The sequence below is a fragment of the Taudactylus pleione genome, unplaced genomic scaffold (genome assembly GCF_031769625.1).
Source record: "Taudactylus pleione unplaced genomic scaffold, aTauple2 ptg000642l, whole genome shotgun sequence".
NCBI classification, from domain to species: Eukaryota; Metazoa; Chordata; class Amphibia; order Anura; family Myobatrachidae; genus Taudactylus; species Taudactylus pleione.
In genome coordinates this window covers 460,601-474,973 of record NW_028285044.1, presented here as the reverse complement: position 1 = coordinate 474,973, position 14,373 = coordinate 460,601, and the positions used below count along the sequence as shown (strand labels likewise).

The window sequence follows — 14,373 nt, the reverse complement described above, 5'->3', positions numbered from 1 at the left end:
GCATTATTGTGACTTGTAAACGTGTAGCAGGTGGCTTACTGTTTTCTCGAGGAACTGTTCTCCTGTGTGACGGATTTATACTACATTTACACTAAACTAGAGAAAGGGAACATCAACAAACCCTTTGTTTTCCTCACAGATACTGTGTGTATGTAATGCATTGCTGGCTGCTGTTGGTGTTTTGCTGAAGTAGATAGACATTTTCCTCAACCAATCAGAAAGCTTGACACTTTCGGTCTGACCAATCAGGCTCTCTGTGTCAATCGGTGTCAGATGTGTACGTCATGACGTACTATGCGTGTACATCATGGTTTAACTCCTCCATGATGGCGGGAAGAAGCCGGGGGAGCGCAGCGGCGGAATGATCCCGGCACAGAGAACACACGGCGGGCAGAGGGAGGACCCAGGTGGGAGTCAGTAAGGGAACACATACATGGCTGCTGTTTGTGCACATGTGCAGCTGCGGTCACATCGGTGATCACGACGGCGTATCTGTTTGTAGGGGTTATTTCCCCCTGATGGACAACTGGTCAGTGTACGGGGGGATGTATAGTAACAGTACTATGCTGATAGCCGCTCTTCTACTACAGAGCTCTAGCATAACTGTCGTTTACAGTCTCACTACATATATGCACAGTGATTTACCTAACAATGCCATGTTAATACATGCACAGAAATCATCTAACCATGTCATATGGTGTCTCTCACTATATAAACAGCCTTATCAGGTGCTTTCTTTGTGCATGCACATATATCTAATCCTGCCTGGTTCTGTCTCCAGTCCAAATGCCCAGAGATCTAACCCAGTAAGGTACTGTCTTGGTACAAGCACAGAGACCATGTCATGTGCAGTCTCTCTACAAGCACAGAGATATAACCCAGTAAGTTAAGCCGCCCATACACGGTGCGATATGCACCTTGCGACGCGACGGGGGATCTGAAGGCCAACATATTGGGCGGTCCCCACACACAGTGAGATCGGGTGGCCGACTGCCCGATATGCCGTCACTATACATGTACAGAGATCAAACTCTGTCTTGTGTGGTCTACAAAAATGTATATGGTTCAGATTCTGTCTGTTTGGTTCACTGATTGCTATTGGTAATACCTGTCACTCATACCCCTTTCAGATATACAACCCGGGAAATTTCCTGCTCAGACCCTGGAATTTCACCTGTGCAAATTCCCGGGTATTTGGTCGAGACCCCCCTTTCACACTACAGTGTCTACCCGGGAAATTCCCAGGTAGACCCCTTTCAGACGAGCAGGGTTTTTCTGCTTACCTGCCTCTTCCCTGCCGTCTGCTCCTCCTAGCCTATCCCCTCTCTGGCTGATGATGATGTCATCATTCAGCTGCCGGAAGCCGGCCAATCATAATGCAGATTTATTTATTTTTTTGTATAATTTAAAAAAAAATTATTTTAATTCCCTGGTGGTCCAGCGGGAGTGTGGGCGGCCCGCTGTGGCACAGCCGGCCGGCGCTGGGGGTGGTGAGCAGCAGCGCTGAGCGTCCTATAGGATGCTCTGCGCTGTCAACTCCATGTAAAAGCTGCTTGGTGCTGCCCGGGAGTAGTAAATTCCCGGATAGCACCATTCAGACAGAAGCAGGGTAATTTCCCGGGACTTAAGTCCCGGGAAAAACCCTGGTTGATTGCAGGGGCGGTTACCCGGGAACGTGTTCCCGGGTAGGTACCTTTCACACAGACATGAGACCCGGGAATTTTGGCAGAGGCAGGCCAAAATCTCGGGAATCTCAGTATGTCTGAAAGGGGTATCAGTTTGATTTTTTTTTTTCTGCTATTCTCTCTAAATTTATTATGTCATTTGTTGGTTTTATTTTTTGTCTCATATGTTGTTATGGACACTTTGTGGTGCATATAAGTAAATGATGATAATAATAAAATGGTGGAATATTCATATCTCCATAATGTGCCTCCACAACAGAACGAGAATGCTCTCTGCAGCAATGCATGTTAGCTAATTTTGACTTGCACCCAATAGAGTTGTGCAAGAAAATGAGCATAGAACGCTGTACTAAAAATTCAAGTGTGTATCTGCACATCATAGTGGAAAATTGATTTGTCTCCTAAGGTTCTCAATTACATAATAAACACTTTTCAGTAAAGCTGGGTACACACTGTGATGATGTCGGAACGATATGTGGTTTACGGCCGAATTGGAACGCCATGGCTGCATCGCTCAGTGTGTACAGACAATATAAGTGCGGCCGCTTGTGACATCGGTCGGCTGTGCTGCATGTCAAACCAGACGATATAGCAAGCGGACCCGTTGCAGGTAATGAAGGACGGGACGAGGTATCGTTCCGTCGTTCATTACCTTGTTCTGATGTGAACCCAGGATCCAATATGTCGGCCCGATGGTGATATAAATCTGTTACTTATACTTTAGTACACATCAGAAGAAAGGGTACCATGTCTATTACCTTCTCAGTAACAGAAACATAACCTTGTCATTTAGAATCTTTCTGCATACACAGTATCTAAATTAAAGACAAAAAAAAATATATATATATATATATATATATAATGGGGTGGAGAGGACAAGCGCCCAATAGTGTTATAATTAAAAATAAATGTGCCCGTTCTCAAATAATAATGTGCGTACCAGATAGAAATTCTTAGAGGCTTATCTGAGAGTCCTGTCGGAGAGAAGTAGACAATGCTGGACCCAGGTTTCTAGTGCCAGGGAGGACCTTATTGAAATAAGGCTCTTAGCAGAGCCAGATGGGAGAGAAAAACAATATAGTGTAGTACTTCCAGTACATAGGAAACTGGTATTAATAGATGTGCGTACCCAATATATTCTTGTATAAAGGTATGTAAATGTATCCTTGGTCAGTCATCCAAGTTCCCTTTTCCTCCTGCCCCAGAGTTTTCCACATATAATGGTGATGGGCTTCAAACCAAATAAAGACCCATCATCAGTGGTGATATATTCAAAACAAGGGGACTTTATTACATATAAAGGGGGAAAACAGTAATGGGAACAAATTAATGCAAGGAGTAAAATAAAGTGCTTATCTGCAAGGTAGTTTCAATAAGTCTTTTAGGAGAGGCTGGCGGTGCCCAACGCGTTTCGTCCTTTGGACTTCCTCAGGGGTAAAGATAAGGGTCTAGAGCAGGGGTCTTCAAACTTGGCCCTCCAGCTGCTGTGGAACTACACATCCCAGCATGCACTGCCACCTTTTTGATATAACAGCATGCTAAAACTATGTAGACCCCTGGTCTAGAGGTACACCCTTATATACCCTATATGAGAGGTAATCAATAGAAGTTGAAATTGGCGCTAATCGCCGTTGAGCGCATGCACAGTACGCCACAGCCATCTTGGTGATGTCATCCGTGATGTCAGATGTATCCCAAAATGCTGCGTGTTATGCACTGCACATGCGCGACCCGCTGCAAATGTATAACGGCTTATATTAATAAGTCCTGTTGTATGTGCCGCCTGGGGTAGATCATATGTATATCGGATAGATCCAAACTCCAGTGTGTCTTGAACTATGCACTCAGGACGCGTTACAACGCTCCTGTTAATAATTATGAACAGCGGCCATTTTATTGGTTATCTAAATGTAGTCGGAGGACGCGCAGCCATTTTGTTGGTTGGTAACAAACCCACAAAGGGACAAAATTAAACGGTGGCCATTTTATTGGTTGTAGAACAACTCATAATAAGTTGGAAAATCTCCTATAGACATATGTCTGTGATCAAAGCCTAATATAAAACAATGTGATACTCATTGGTACCATGTTAACACAATAAAGCGTTAATTGAACATGGTATTAAGATAGTAAATGCATCAATCAGACAGTTAATAACTAAAAATAGAAAGATGGATACAGATATTAACACTAAAAATAAATATATAAAAATGGGAACATTAGTTAAAATGAACTAAAATATATCTTGTAAAACATAGTCATAATATTGATACATAATACCATTGGAATATTGCGATACAACATAGAGCATAAAAATAACAATAAAAAGTGTGCAAAGTAGTTTAAAAGCAGGTTATAGAAAAGGAGCAATTTCATAATAATCGTTCAGACATTCTAAAAGGTAGTAATGTGTTCAATTCAAATATCCAGTACATCTTTCGCTGGGAGAGTTTTGTTGCAAGATGTCCCCCTCTTGCACCTAATTCACATGTTCAATACCCCTGAAGAGTTAAGTTTTCTGGGTTCGCATTATGATGTGTTTTAAAATGCCTGGATACTGAATGGCTTTCAACCTTATTTTTTATATTTCTCACATGTTCTTGGATTCTGAGCTTGAGGTTTCTCTTGGTTTTGCCTACATATTTTAGGCCACAAGGACATTCTAATAAATAAATTACTGAGCATGTATTACAATTAATAAAATGCCTCATGTTAAATTTTTTGGAACTATTAAAATTGTAAAAAACTCTTCTATTGGTGTGTAGATGTATGCACATATTGCAATGACCACATTTATAGGCCCCTAGGCATTTGTTGAGAACTTGCTTGGTGGATGGAATTTGTGGGAGCATACTCGGGGCTAAAATATCTTTAAGGTTTTTAGCCTTCTTATAGATAATAGTGGGTTTATTGGGTAGGATATCAGACAAAATGGGGTCCATTTTAAGTATCCCCCAATGTTTCAGAACATTTCTGATTCTTTTTTCCTCTTTATTGAATTATGTAATAAAGGGTACCAGGTCTTCCTTTTTGGATCTAGTTTTGTATTCCAGTAATTCTTTCCTATTCAAGTTGTCTGTTTTTGAGTTTTTGAGCCATCTCAAAAACAGACAACTTGAATAGGAAAGAAATATATATATATATATATATATATATATATATATATATATATATATATATATATATATATATACACATATACATACACAGTGCCTTGCAAACGTATTCACCTCCTTTGCATTTTTCATGTTTTGTTGCCTCACAACCTGGAATTGAAATTGGTTGTTTGAAGGTGTGCATCATTTCATTCACAGAACATGCCTACAACTGAAGTTGTGGTTTTTTTCTATATTGTGAATCAAACAACATTTAGGACAACATAACAAATTTCAGCGTGCATAACTATTCACCCTCCTAAAGTCAGTAGTTTGTCGAGTCACCTTTGCGGCAATTGCAGCTGCAAGTCGCTTTGGATAAGTCTCTATGAGCTTGCCACATCTTGCCCCTGGGATTTTTGCCCATTGCTCAAGGCAAAACTGCTCCAGCTCCTTCATGTTGCATGGTTTCCGCTTGTGAACAGCAATCTTCAAGTCTGACCACAGATTCTCAATTGGATTGAGATCTGGGCTTTGACTAGGCTATTCCAACACATTTAAATGTTTCCCCTTAAACCACTCGATTGTTGCTTTAGCAGTATGCTTCGGGTCATTGTCCTGCTGGAAGGTGAACCTCCGTCCCAGTCTCAATTCACAGGCAGACTGAAACAGGTTTTGCTAAAGAATATCCCTGTATTTAACACCATCCATCTTTCCCTCGACTCCAATCAGTTTCCCAGGCCTTGCTGCTGAAAAACATCCCCACAGCATGATGCCGCCACCACCATGTTTCACTGTGGGGATGGTGTTCTTGGGGTGATGGGATGTGTTGGGTTTGCGCCAGACATAGCGTTTTCCTTGGTGGACGTAAAGTTAAATTTTAGTCTCGTCTGACCAGAGCACCTTCCTCCATACATTTGGGGAGTCGCCTACATGCCTTTTGGCAAACTGAAATCGTGTCGTCTTATTTTTATCACTAAGTAATGGCTTTTTTCTGGTCACTCTTCTATAAAACCCAGCTCTATGGAGTGTACGGCTTATTGTGGTCACATGCACAGATACACCAGTCTGCTGTGGAACTCTGCAGCTCCTTCAGGGTTACCTTTGGTCTCTATGCTGCCTCTCTGATTAATGCCCTCCAGTGTTCTCCCCAGGCTGTTTTTTGCGGGTGCACCACCCGGCAAAAATCATCCACCACCCGGCACTTTGGGAACCTGCAAGTGGGGCCAGTATCTGGGAACTGTATAAAAAGGAACAGATCCAACAGACTTTGCAGCTTTTTCATAATCAGATGACTGGGGCTCTAATAAGAAGATAATTAATATATAAAATGTTATTTCAAGTTTAAATCATTATAATGTCAGGGTTTAAAACATTGTATTATTGCGAAGGCGCCCACCCGGCTACTTCTTGATGCCACCCGGCTGGAAACATTTTCTGGGGAGAACACTGCCCTCCTTGCCCGGGGTGTGAGTTTTGGTCGGCGGCCCTCTCTTGGCAGGTTTGTTGTGGTACCATGTTCTTTCCATTTGATGATGATGGATTTGATGGTGCTCCGGGGGATCATCAAAGATTTGGATATTTTTTTTTATAACCTAACCCAACCCAGACTTGTACTTCTCAACAACTTTGTCCCTGACTTGTTTGGAGAGCTCCTTGGTCTTCATGGTGTGATGCTTAGTGGTGTTGCAGCCTCTGGGGCCTTTCAGAAAAGGTGTGTTTATACTGACAAATCATGTGACACTTAGATTTCACACAGGTGGACTTAACTTCACTAATTACGTGACTTCTGAAGGTAATTGGTTGCACCAGAACTTTTGAGGGGCTTCATAGCAAAGGGGGTGATTATGCACATGCCAATTTTCAGAATTTTATTTATAAAGATTCTTTTTTATATATATTTTTCTCATTTCACTTCACCAAGACTATTTTGTGCAGATCCATCACATAAAAATCAGATTTAAAAAAATAAAGACATTCCAGGTTGTAATGTAACAAAAAAAATCAGGGCGGCCGCTTTTTTTTTTTTTTTTTTACCCGGACTCCTGGCTGCTCACTAAGCTGTGGGTGACCACCCACAGATTTTGCGAGCGGCCAGGTGATGGTCGCGATTATCGCGACCATCGGGCTCGCGACAAGACCCTTGTGGTAGGGTCTTGTCTGCCGCAAGCCCCAGTGAGCTTCCTGCTCAAATAGAGCAGGAAGCTCACTACTGACATCACGAGTGATGTCAGTAGGGCCTCCCACAAACGGCAGGCGTTCCTTCAGGAACACCTCCGTTTGACCAGCCAGCCCCCCTCCCCGTCTACAAAACGTCCTGAGCTGTTGATCAACATCGACAGCCACCCCGTTTGTAGCGAGCCCCGGAGCGAGTTCATTTCTCACTCGCTCCGGGGGCTCGCGCGCAGTGCCCCACCATCGACCCGCTTGCGAGTGGATCTGAATGAGGCCCAATGTCTGGCATAAAATGTATCGCATCTCGTGTGCATGCTTTTAGATCCAATCATGCAATCAGACCAATTTATTGCGATAAATGGAGATTGTACGTGCGTACACATTAGTACAACTCTGTCAAATAGACAATTGTACAGTGTGTACCCAGCTTTACTTTTAGTACCAACTACCCCCTTTCATCTTTTTAAAAACTTATTTTATCCTCATTCACAATAGGTGGATCAAAGTTGTTATATAAGTAATGTGGCATTTATCGACCTGTTCTTATGGTTGCAGCATTAATTACATGACTGATTTCTAGTCAGTTACCAGAGTAGGCTAGGCTGTGGGAATGGCAGGGAACTGGGGTGGGCGGCTGGGACTCTGCGCGCCCCAAATGTGCGCACGCTCCGGTAAAGGGCGTGACTGGCCTGGGAGGGGGCGTGTCCTTGGATCATGCCTCCAATTTGTCACGCTTGGGGGCGTGTCCAGCACTTACGGAGGTGCTGGGCATCCCCCAAGCTCTCCCCTCAGGGTGAAAGAATGCCGTGCGCATGGCTTCTATTCACCCGGCGGTAGTCGGTCACCACAACTTGGCCCACCGGTGGGGATGGCTGAGGGCATGCTGTTGTAGCGGGGCACCGCTAAAAGGGCAGGGCGCATTTTGCGCTCTTAAAAACGGGCAGGGTGCGGCGCCCTGCTAAAACAAACTAGTGGGACACTACTGCACCAAGGAAAGTGCTTTTCTCTTCCTCCTGGGTACAACAGCTGCAGCCAGGCAACACCAGGGTAAACCTGGTGGAAAATGAAATCTAAAAGCAAAGAAACAAAAATCATATATGTTAGTAGTTATATAGGGTACACGCACAGTGTCATTTTTATATTTAATTACACAAATTATTAAAACTGTCCAATATTGGACTAATTAAAAAAAAATGTCTTCAACCCCAAATATACAAAAAAGCTGCAAATTTGTCTCATTGCCAATAGATACCATCAGGCATTTAGGAGCATCGCTTATGGTAAAGCACCCTCCCATAACATGTGGAGGTGTAAATTTTTAGTCGTCAATTACATTTGGAGCGAGGGGGGGTGAGTTGCCTTTGAAACAGCAGCTGAACTTGCCTTCCTCGCGGCCAGATCTTGCTTCACACTTGTGGATTCTTGTACGCAGCCCTACGGGGCTGCAAACAAAAATCCACGAGTCAGGCGGTACTGTAAGTTCGACATATTGCGGATGCAACTTAGTCGCATGCAACTTAGTCTCTCCTTTATTGAATTAACCCCTTAGTGTGGTGGTGTATATTTTTGGCATAAGATTTTTTTTTTCCAGGCGTTAAGTCAGATAAAATGTTGCAGCACAGTTGAAAATTGCGGTGGTAGAGAAAATAAGGATCTCCCACACCAAATACAAAGTTTTATTGCTCATGATGTCTTATAAGCGATAGTTGCTGCATTGCATTGACAAGACTGTTCCCTTTACAGGCTGGGTGTTCCAACCTTGTATTCAGACACTTGTTACAGACTACTTGATGGGAAGACTTGGTTATGGCGTACAGTGACACTAGAGGTATGACAATTATATCTCTTTATGATGTATTCATTTTGTAGGGACGTCTATATCCATTGACTTCACACAGAAGTTCACAAATATAAACTGAAATAACTCTGTACACACAAACCTTAAAGCTGTTATCTTGACTACATCTGATGTGTCAATTGTGATGTTAATAGATGAGTCAAACGATGATGAGAAAATGTAGAATGACGCTTTGATGTGGAGTTTAAACAAAGAATTTCTGAGATTCTCTACCATGGGAGTGCCATACCTGTTACACTGAATGTAAAGGGTTTGCAAGTCTATATTGGAATCAGAACTTTAAAGGAAATGCAACACTCATTTTCGTTTGTCACAAACTGAAATTAGGATAAGTTTCAAATTACTTTGCTGCAGTCTTCTGGTGGGAAAAAATAGCAAATATTAAAGTTTAATTTGCCTTCTTGATCAACTGACCTATTAAGGGAGCTTGAAACAATGGGGGTAATTTAGTTTACCATGGTATGCCATTAGGACAGTTAATGGAAATGGGTCTGATCCAAAGATGTACGCTAACCATCAGATGGTGAGGGGATTGTGCATGCGCAGGATGTGTACCGTGCATGTGCAGCCCTCTGTCTGCGAGTACGCAGCCTTAACCTGGATGACAGGCTGCCACATTTGTGAGACGCAGCGGAGGCATTCCTGGAAATGGATGCAGACTTCCTGGCCTCGCAAGCCGCCAGGACCCGGTCAGGCTCAGGTAAGCTTCAGCTACCTCAGTCTGGCCAAACGGACGACAATCGCAACTGTTCCAGTGGTGTTCCCAGGCTGCGACCGTGCAAATGTAGCAAGGAGGTGTCTGAAACCACCTTCTTTATTTGCATTTTAGATGGACGGAATTGCACAGCCGCACACAAGCGGCTATGCAATTCCATCCATCTCTCAATCAGGCCCAATGTCTCTCCCTGCACCCCATAGAGATGCACAGGTAAATAAGGGAAGATTCCTTACAGGTATTAGTGGTAATGTGCGGAGCAGGATATTGTGACAGCACATCAGAAATTTTAGTTGCCCACAGTGAGTTTGGGCTTTCACCATTTTCCCATTTGTCCTATGTACTATAAGAGCAATTATTATTTTTTTCTAAAACAATATTTGTACCCTTAATCTTATTTGCAGCATATAATACAGTGGCTTCTCAAGAATAAGTCAGCAGTAGAATGAATAACAAATGTCAATAATTTTATTGTGGGTATTCAATTTGCAGCGATGAGGAGTCGTGAACATGACTGCTCATTATGGTAAACCTCTATGGGGTGCGAGGAAATAATGTTAGTGCTCAGAAGGTGCCGGAGGAAAGGATGAACACTGGCACTTTATAGCCACGCCACTATATGACCATGTTATCATTCAGTATTGTAAACAAATAATTTTTATGATGTTCTTTTTACTTGCTCTGTACTGATGTTAGAAGCAGTGTAGTCAAACAATACTTATTTAATAATATAATAGTTAATTTCTTCTTCAGGGTCCCTAGGCTTCACAGGGAGACCTTGGAATGTTGGTGATGGCTTGGACACACAGGCACCACACAGTTAATTTTTTTTCTCCCAGGATGCATCGGGCCACTCTCCCTATACCCCGCCTCCGAACCAGAGGCACCTCAGTTTCGTTTGTTGCCCAGCCAGAGGCGGGTCACTGAAGACGCAGGGGGGCTGTTTACAGCCCCAGAAGATTTTAAGTATTTTCTTTACAGAGCGGACAGCGTTAGACAGTCCAGTGGATGTCCACGCTGCCGCTCCATCACCCCGCCGGTGCCGTAATGCCGGTACTGATCCGGGGGATTGTGCTAGCCAGACCTAGCGGGATTCCCAGGACTGCAGCCGGACGCACGGGGAGCTTCTATGTGAGAATGTGATTCCTTTGTGTACACTCCCTACTCTGCAATGTCTGAAAGTGGGGATGATGTGCACGATTCTGCTCCAGCCCTGCTGTCATGCAAATCATGTGCTGCAGGGCTAGGTGTGGGGGACATGATTTTAGAGGGATTATGTGTAAAGTGTTATAATCCTCCAGGCCCCTCTGTAGTCCCAGCCACCTCGTAGGAGCCTCCTTGGGCGTCCTTTGCTCAGGCATTGACATCCATGGCGGGACGGTGGGCAGTACCCCCTGTGTTTCCCCAGATGGGGTTCACACAGCAGTCGGCTTTGCCCTCCCAGGGCCTGCCTCTACAGTTTTCACCCATGCAGGTTCAGTCTGTGCCTCCTCCATGGGTGGATACACTGTCTACTACAGTGCAGACCCTGGTGGATACCTCTAATACACTCCAGGCTATGTTGCAGGGGGATAAACCCCTTAGACCAGCTGAAAGGCCTATGCCGTCATCCCAATCTACACAATATGATGACACTGATACTGGGGAGATTCCAGATGAAGATGACTCTGAGCCCTCTCAGCGAGAGGAGGAGTCTAATGGGGGGTATCCACTTGTAGATATACAAACGACAGCACGATTACGACATTGCAATCTTGCTGTCGTTTGTATATCTAGTGATGTGCCTAGACTGAACATTCACTCGTTCAGTCCCGGCACATCCCTCATCCCCGCACATGCTGAACCTGACGAGATCGTCAGGTTGACCTGCATGTACGGGCGATGTCGGATGTCAGAAACGACCAGCGGGCACGCGCATCGCTGGTTGCTTCCGACCAAAACATGCCCGATGCATGCGCGATTTGCAAGTGATTGCACGATAACGATGTCGTTATCGTGCAATCGCTTGGCTAAATCGCTAAGTGGAAACCCCCAATAAGTCTAAGATCAATATTCCGGCTCTAATACGTGCTGTCCGTTCGGCCCTGGTTATAGAGGAGGACGTGCATTTGATATATTTGCTTCTCAGGATGCTTCCTTCGTACATCGGATTCTCCTGTCAGATCAGGAGCGTCCCCACCCTTGAAGGACTGCTTTGGGACATCCCCAAGGTCTCCCTGTGGAGCCTTGGGACCCTGAAAAAGAAAATGAGAGAGATGGTAAGAACTTACCTTTGTTATCTTTCTTCGAAGTCCATAGGGTCCACAGGGCACCCATCCTAACGCTCCTTGCTTCAGATGGGCTTCGCTCTGGGCACCGGTTGTTCCGTCTCCTTCTATGTGTGAATGTGATTCCTGTGTGTTCCAGACTTTCTTCTCTCTCTTATCCTCCTTCGGCCTTTGGCTTATTACGAACTAAGGTTCCTCTGGCTCGGGGGCGGGGTATAGGGAGAGTGGCCCGGTGCATCCTGGGAGAAGCAAATTAACAGCCCGGATGTCCAAGCCATCACCAGCACCCCAAGGTCTCCCTGTGGACCCTATGGACTTCGAAGAAAGAGAGATAACAAAGGTAATTACCATATCTCTTATTTTATCTTGTTGAACAAGGATTGCTGAACAGTGCTTTTTTTTTTTTTTTTTTTTTTTTTTGTAGTTGCTTTTTTATTCAGTCTATGGGGTCAACATTTTACTTTACCATTTCTAAAGTGACAGCATGTTAATACTCTTATTTTAATCAATCTATAGAGCTATAAAGTGGAATTCAATTTGGTGCGATTATCTCGCCTGCGAGGGGGCCGAGTTGACGTTCCGATGGCATGTAACGCCGGCATTGGAGCTTGCCAGACTTCCACATTTTTGCTTGCATCCCTATGGGACAGCGATAAAAAAAAATCTACTAGTCCAGAGTAACCGCAAATGCGGCATAAATACCTTTCCTACTTGCGGGTGGGAGATAATCGCACCTAATTGAATTCCCCCTATAAAGTCCCTTCTGCAGTGTAGATTATATCTTATAAATTTTATACATTTTCTGTAGCTAGTAAAACAAATATCTTTGATCTGTTAATAGTGTGGAAACAAAATAGCCGATCCGCCTGAAGAGCAGACTCTGGAGCAGTATTTTCTTGCATTCAGATTGGATCAATATTTGACTTTCTTTTACCACCTCTATTCTATCAGAAAGTTTGGACATAGAACGCGGGATGGATGATGTGGGTTTGGCAGCTGGCAGAAGCCAGCGGGAGAAAAAGCGATCCTACAAAGACCTACTGCGTGAGGAGGAAGAGATCGCTGAGCAGGTCCGTAAGTCATCAAAAAAGAGACCTAAGGTGAGAAATTTTATTGAAATTGCTTCAAGCTAATGTGTACTACACCTTGCTGGAGAGTTGCTGAAGTCTCCTCAAGAACTTGTTGCTGCGTCGTCATCTGTTACAGGGCTGTCCAACTGGCGGCACATTGGCTTCCTTTGGCCCTCAGCATCATCTGCAGTGTTATCAGTACTCCACTGCTCTCACTTCACTGTTTCATTATTTCTGACTATATATCAAATTCTTAGGAATTTAATGAGTGACAGTTATAAAATATAGCAGTGTAATTTGCATACAGTATACATGTGTTATTTCAGATATAATTATATGGTATGCATTCTTTGAACTCCTTTGTGCTGCTTCTGTACCAGGAGAATGCAGGTTCCAGCTACAAAGCCGTCAGAGAAGTAAGCAGTTTGGGCTGATGCAGTTGAACACAAGTCGGTTTAATGGACAAACTGTGTGTTTTTTGTACCGCACCTGCTCTGGAGCCAGACATACGCAAGTATGAGCGTTGCTGATGTGTACGCACCTCCGCTTGCAGCTGAAGGGGGTGGTGATTGGGTGATAACAGGGTGTTTAAACCAAGGCAAAGTTTAGTGAGGGCGTGTTGATAGAAATATGGGTAATGCAGAGTTGTGCATACTTGTAAATACATCTGTTTTCAGACTGGTATTTTCCACCATGGATAGGGTTAGTACAAATACGCAATGATGATAATGGCATCCATGCTTACAACTCTGCTTATGGGCAAATATCTGAATTATGCTCTGTGCATGAAATGCCGTTGCAATTAGAGCTGACTTGCGTTCAACTCTGCATCAGACACTGTGTATATAAACCCACTTTGAACGATGATATAACAGTCTCCAAACATAAATAGGAAGAGGTCTGATAGAAGTCAGTATAAATTGCATCAATTTCATATATACAAAGGCTAATCTGTAGGAACAAAACTCACTGCCAAATCAAAAATATATTAAATTTACTCACATCATAGCTGCATTCACATTTGCTCATAATGTCCTAGGTATTTAGGATATGTATTTCTGTCGTCAAGGAATTGGTACAAAGTCGCAGATTAAGCATAACGATACAAGGCGCAAAGCATGGCGTGGGTCATACTTATCAGACTTCTGCCTTTGTACCTAGACTAGTGATCAGTGGCACATAGCAGCTACGAGTAATCAGTGGTACATAGCAGCTACGAGAAATGGCAGTGTCATTATTCAGGGTACCTGTGCATTGTACTTTTTGTCCCATTATTGATCCAAACTCATATTCTGTGAAAAAGTCTGTGGCGAGGCGCTTGGCACGTCTAAGTCGGGGCTATTGGCTCGATTTGAGGATAGGTTTATGTCTGTAAATTCCAAACTATGTAAATTAGGCCCACCCCTTGTGGCATTGGTAATCTGTGATCCCTGAGAATCCGTAGTGAGTTGGCACAAGGGGCATGAGTAAAAGTGCGTGATGGATCTAGACCCATAGCTTTTTATTTT

At 43.7% G+C, this 14,373-nt stretch overlaps 1 protein-coding gene across 6 annotated transcripts in view; it reads left to right on the top strand.

Annotated features, from left to right (window-relative positions):
- Nucleotides 1–312: 312 nt before the first annotated feature.
- HMGXB4 (HMG-box containing 4) overlaps nt 313–14,373 on the top strand; it is a 54,307-nt gene continuing 40,246 nt past the window's right edge. For 3 of the 6 annotated variants that reach the window (XM_088455058.1, XM_088455057.1, XM_088455063.1), the window contains exons 1-3: nt 313–407; nt 8,699–8,783; nt 12,747–12,895. In XM_088455058.1, the coding sequence (XP_088311184.1) occupies nt 8,762–8,783; nt 12,747–12,895 (171 nt within the window). In that variant the 5' untranslated portion in view covers nt 313–407; nt 8,699–8,761. The other 3 variants (XM_088455060.1, XM_088455059.1, XM_088455061.1) reach the window with 3 other exon arrangements.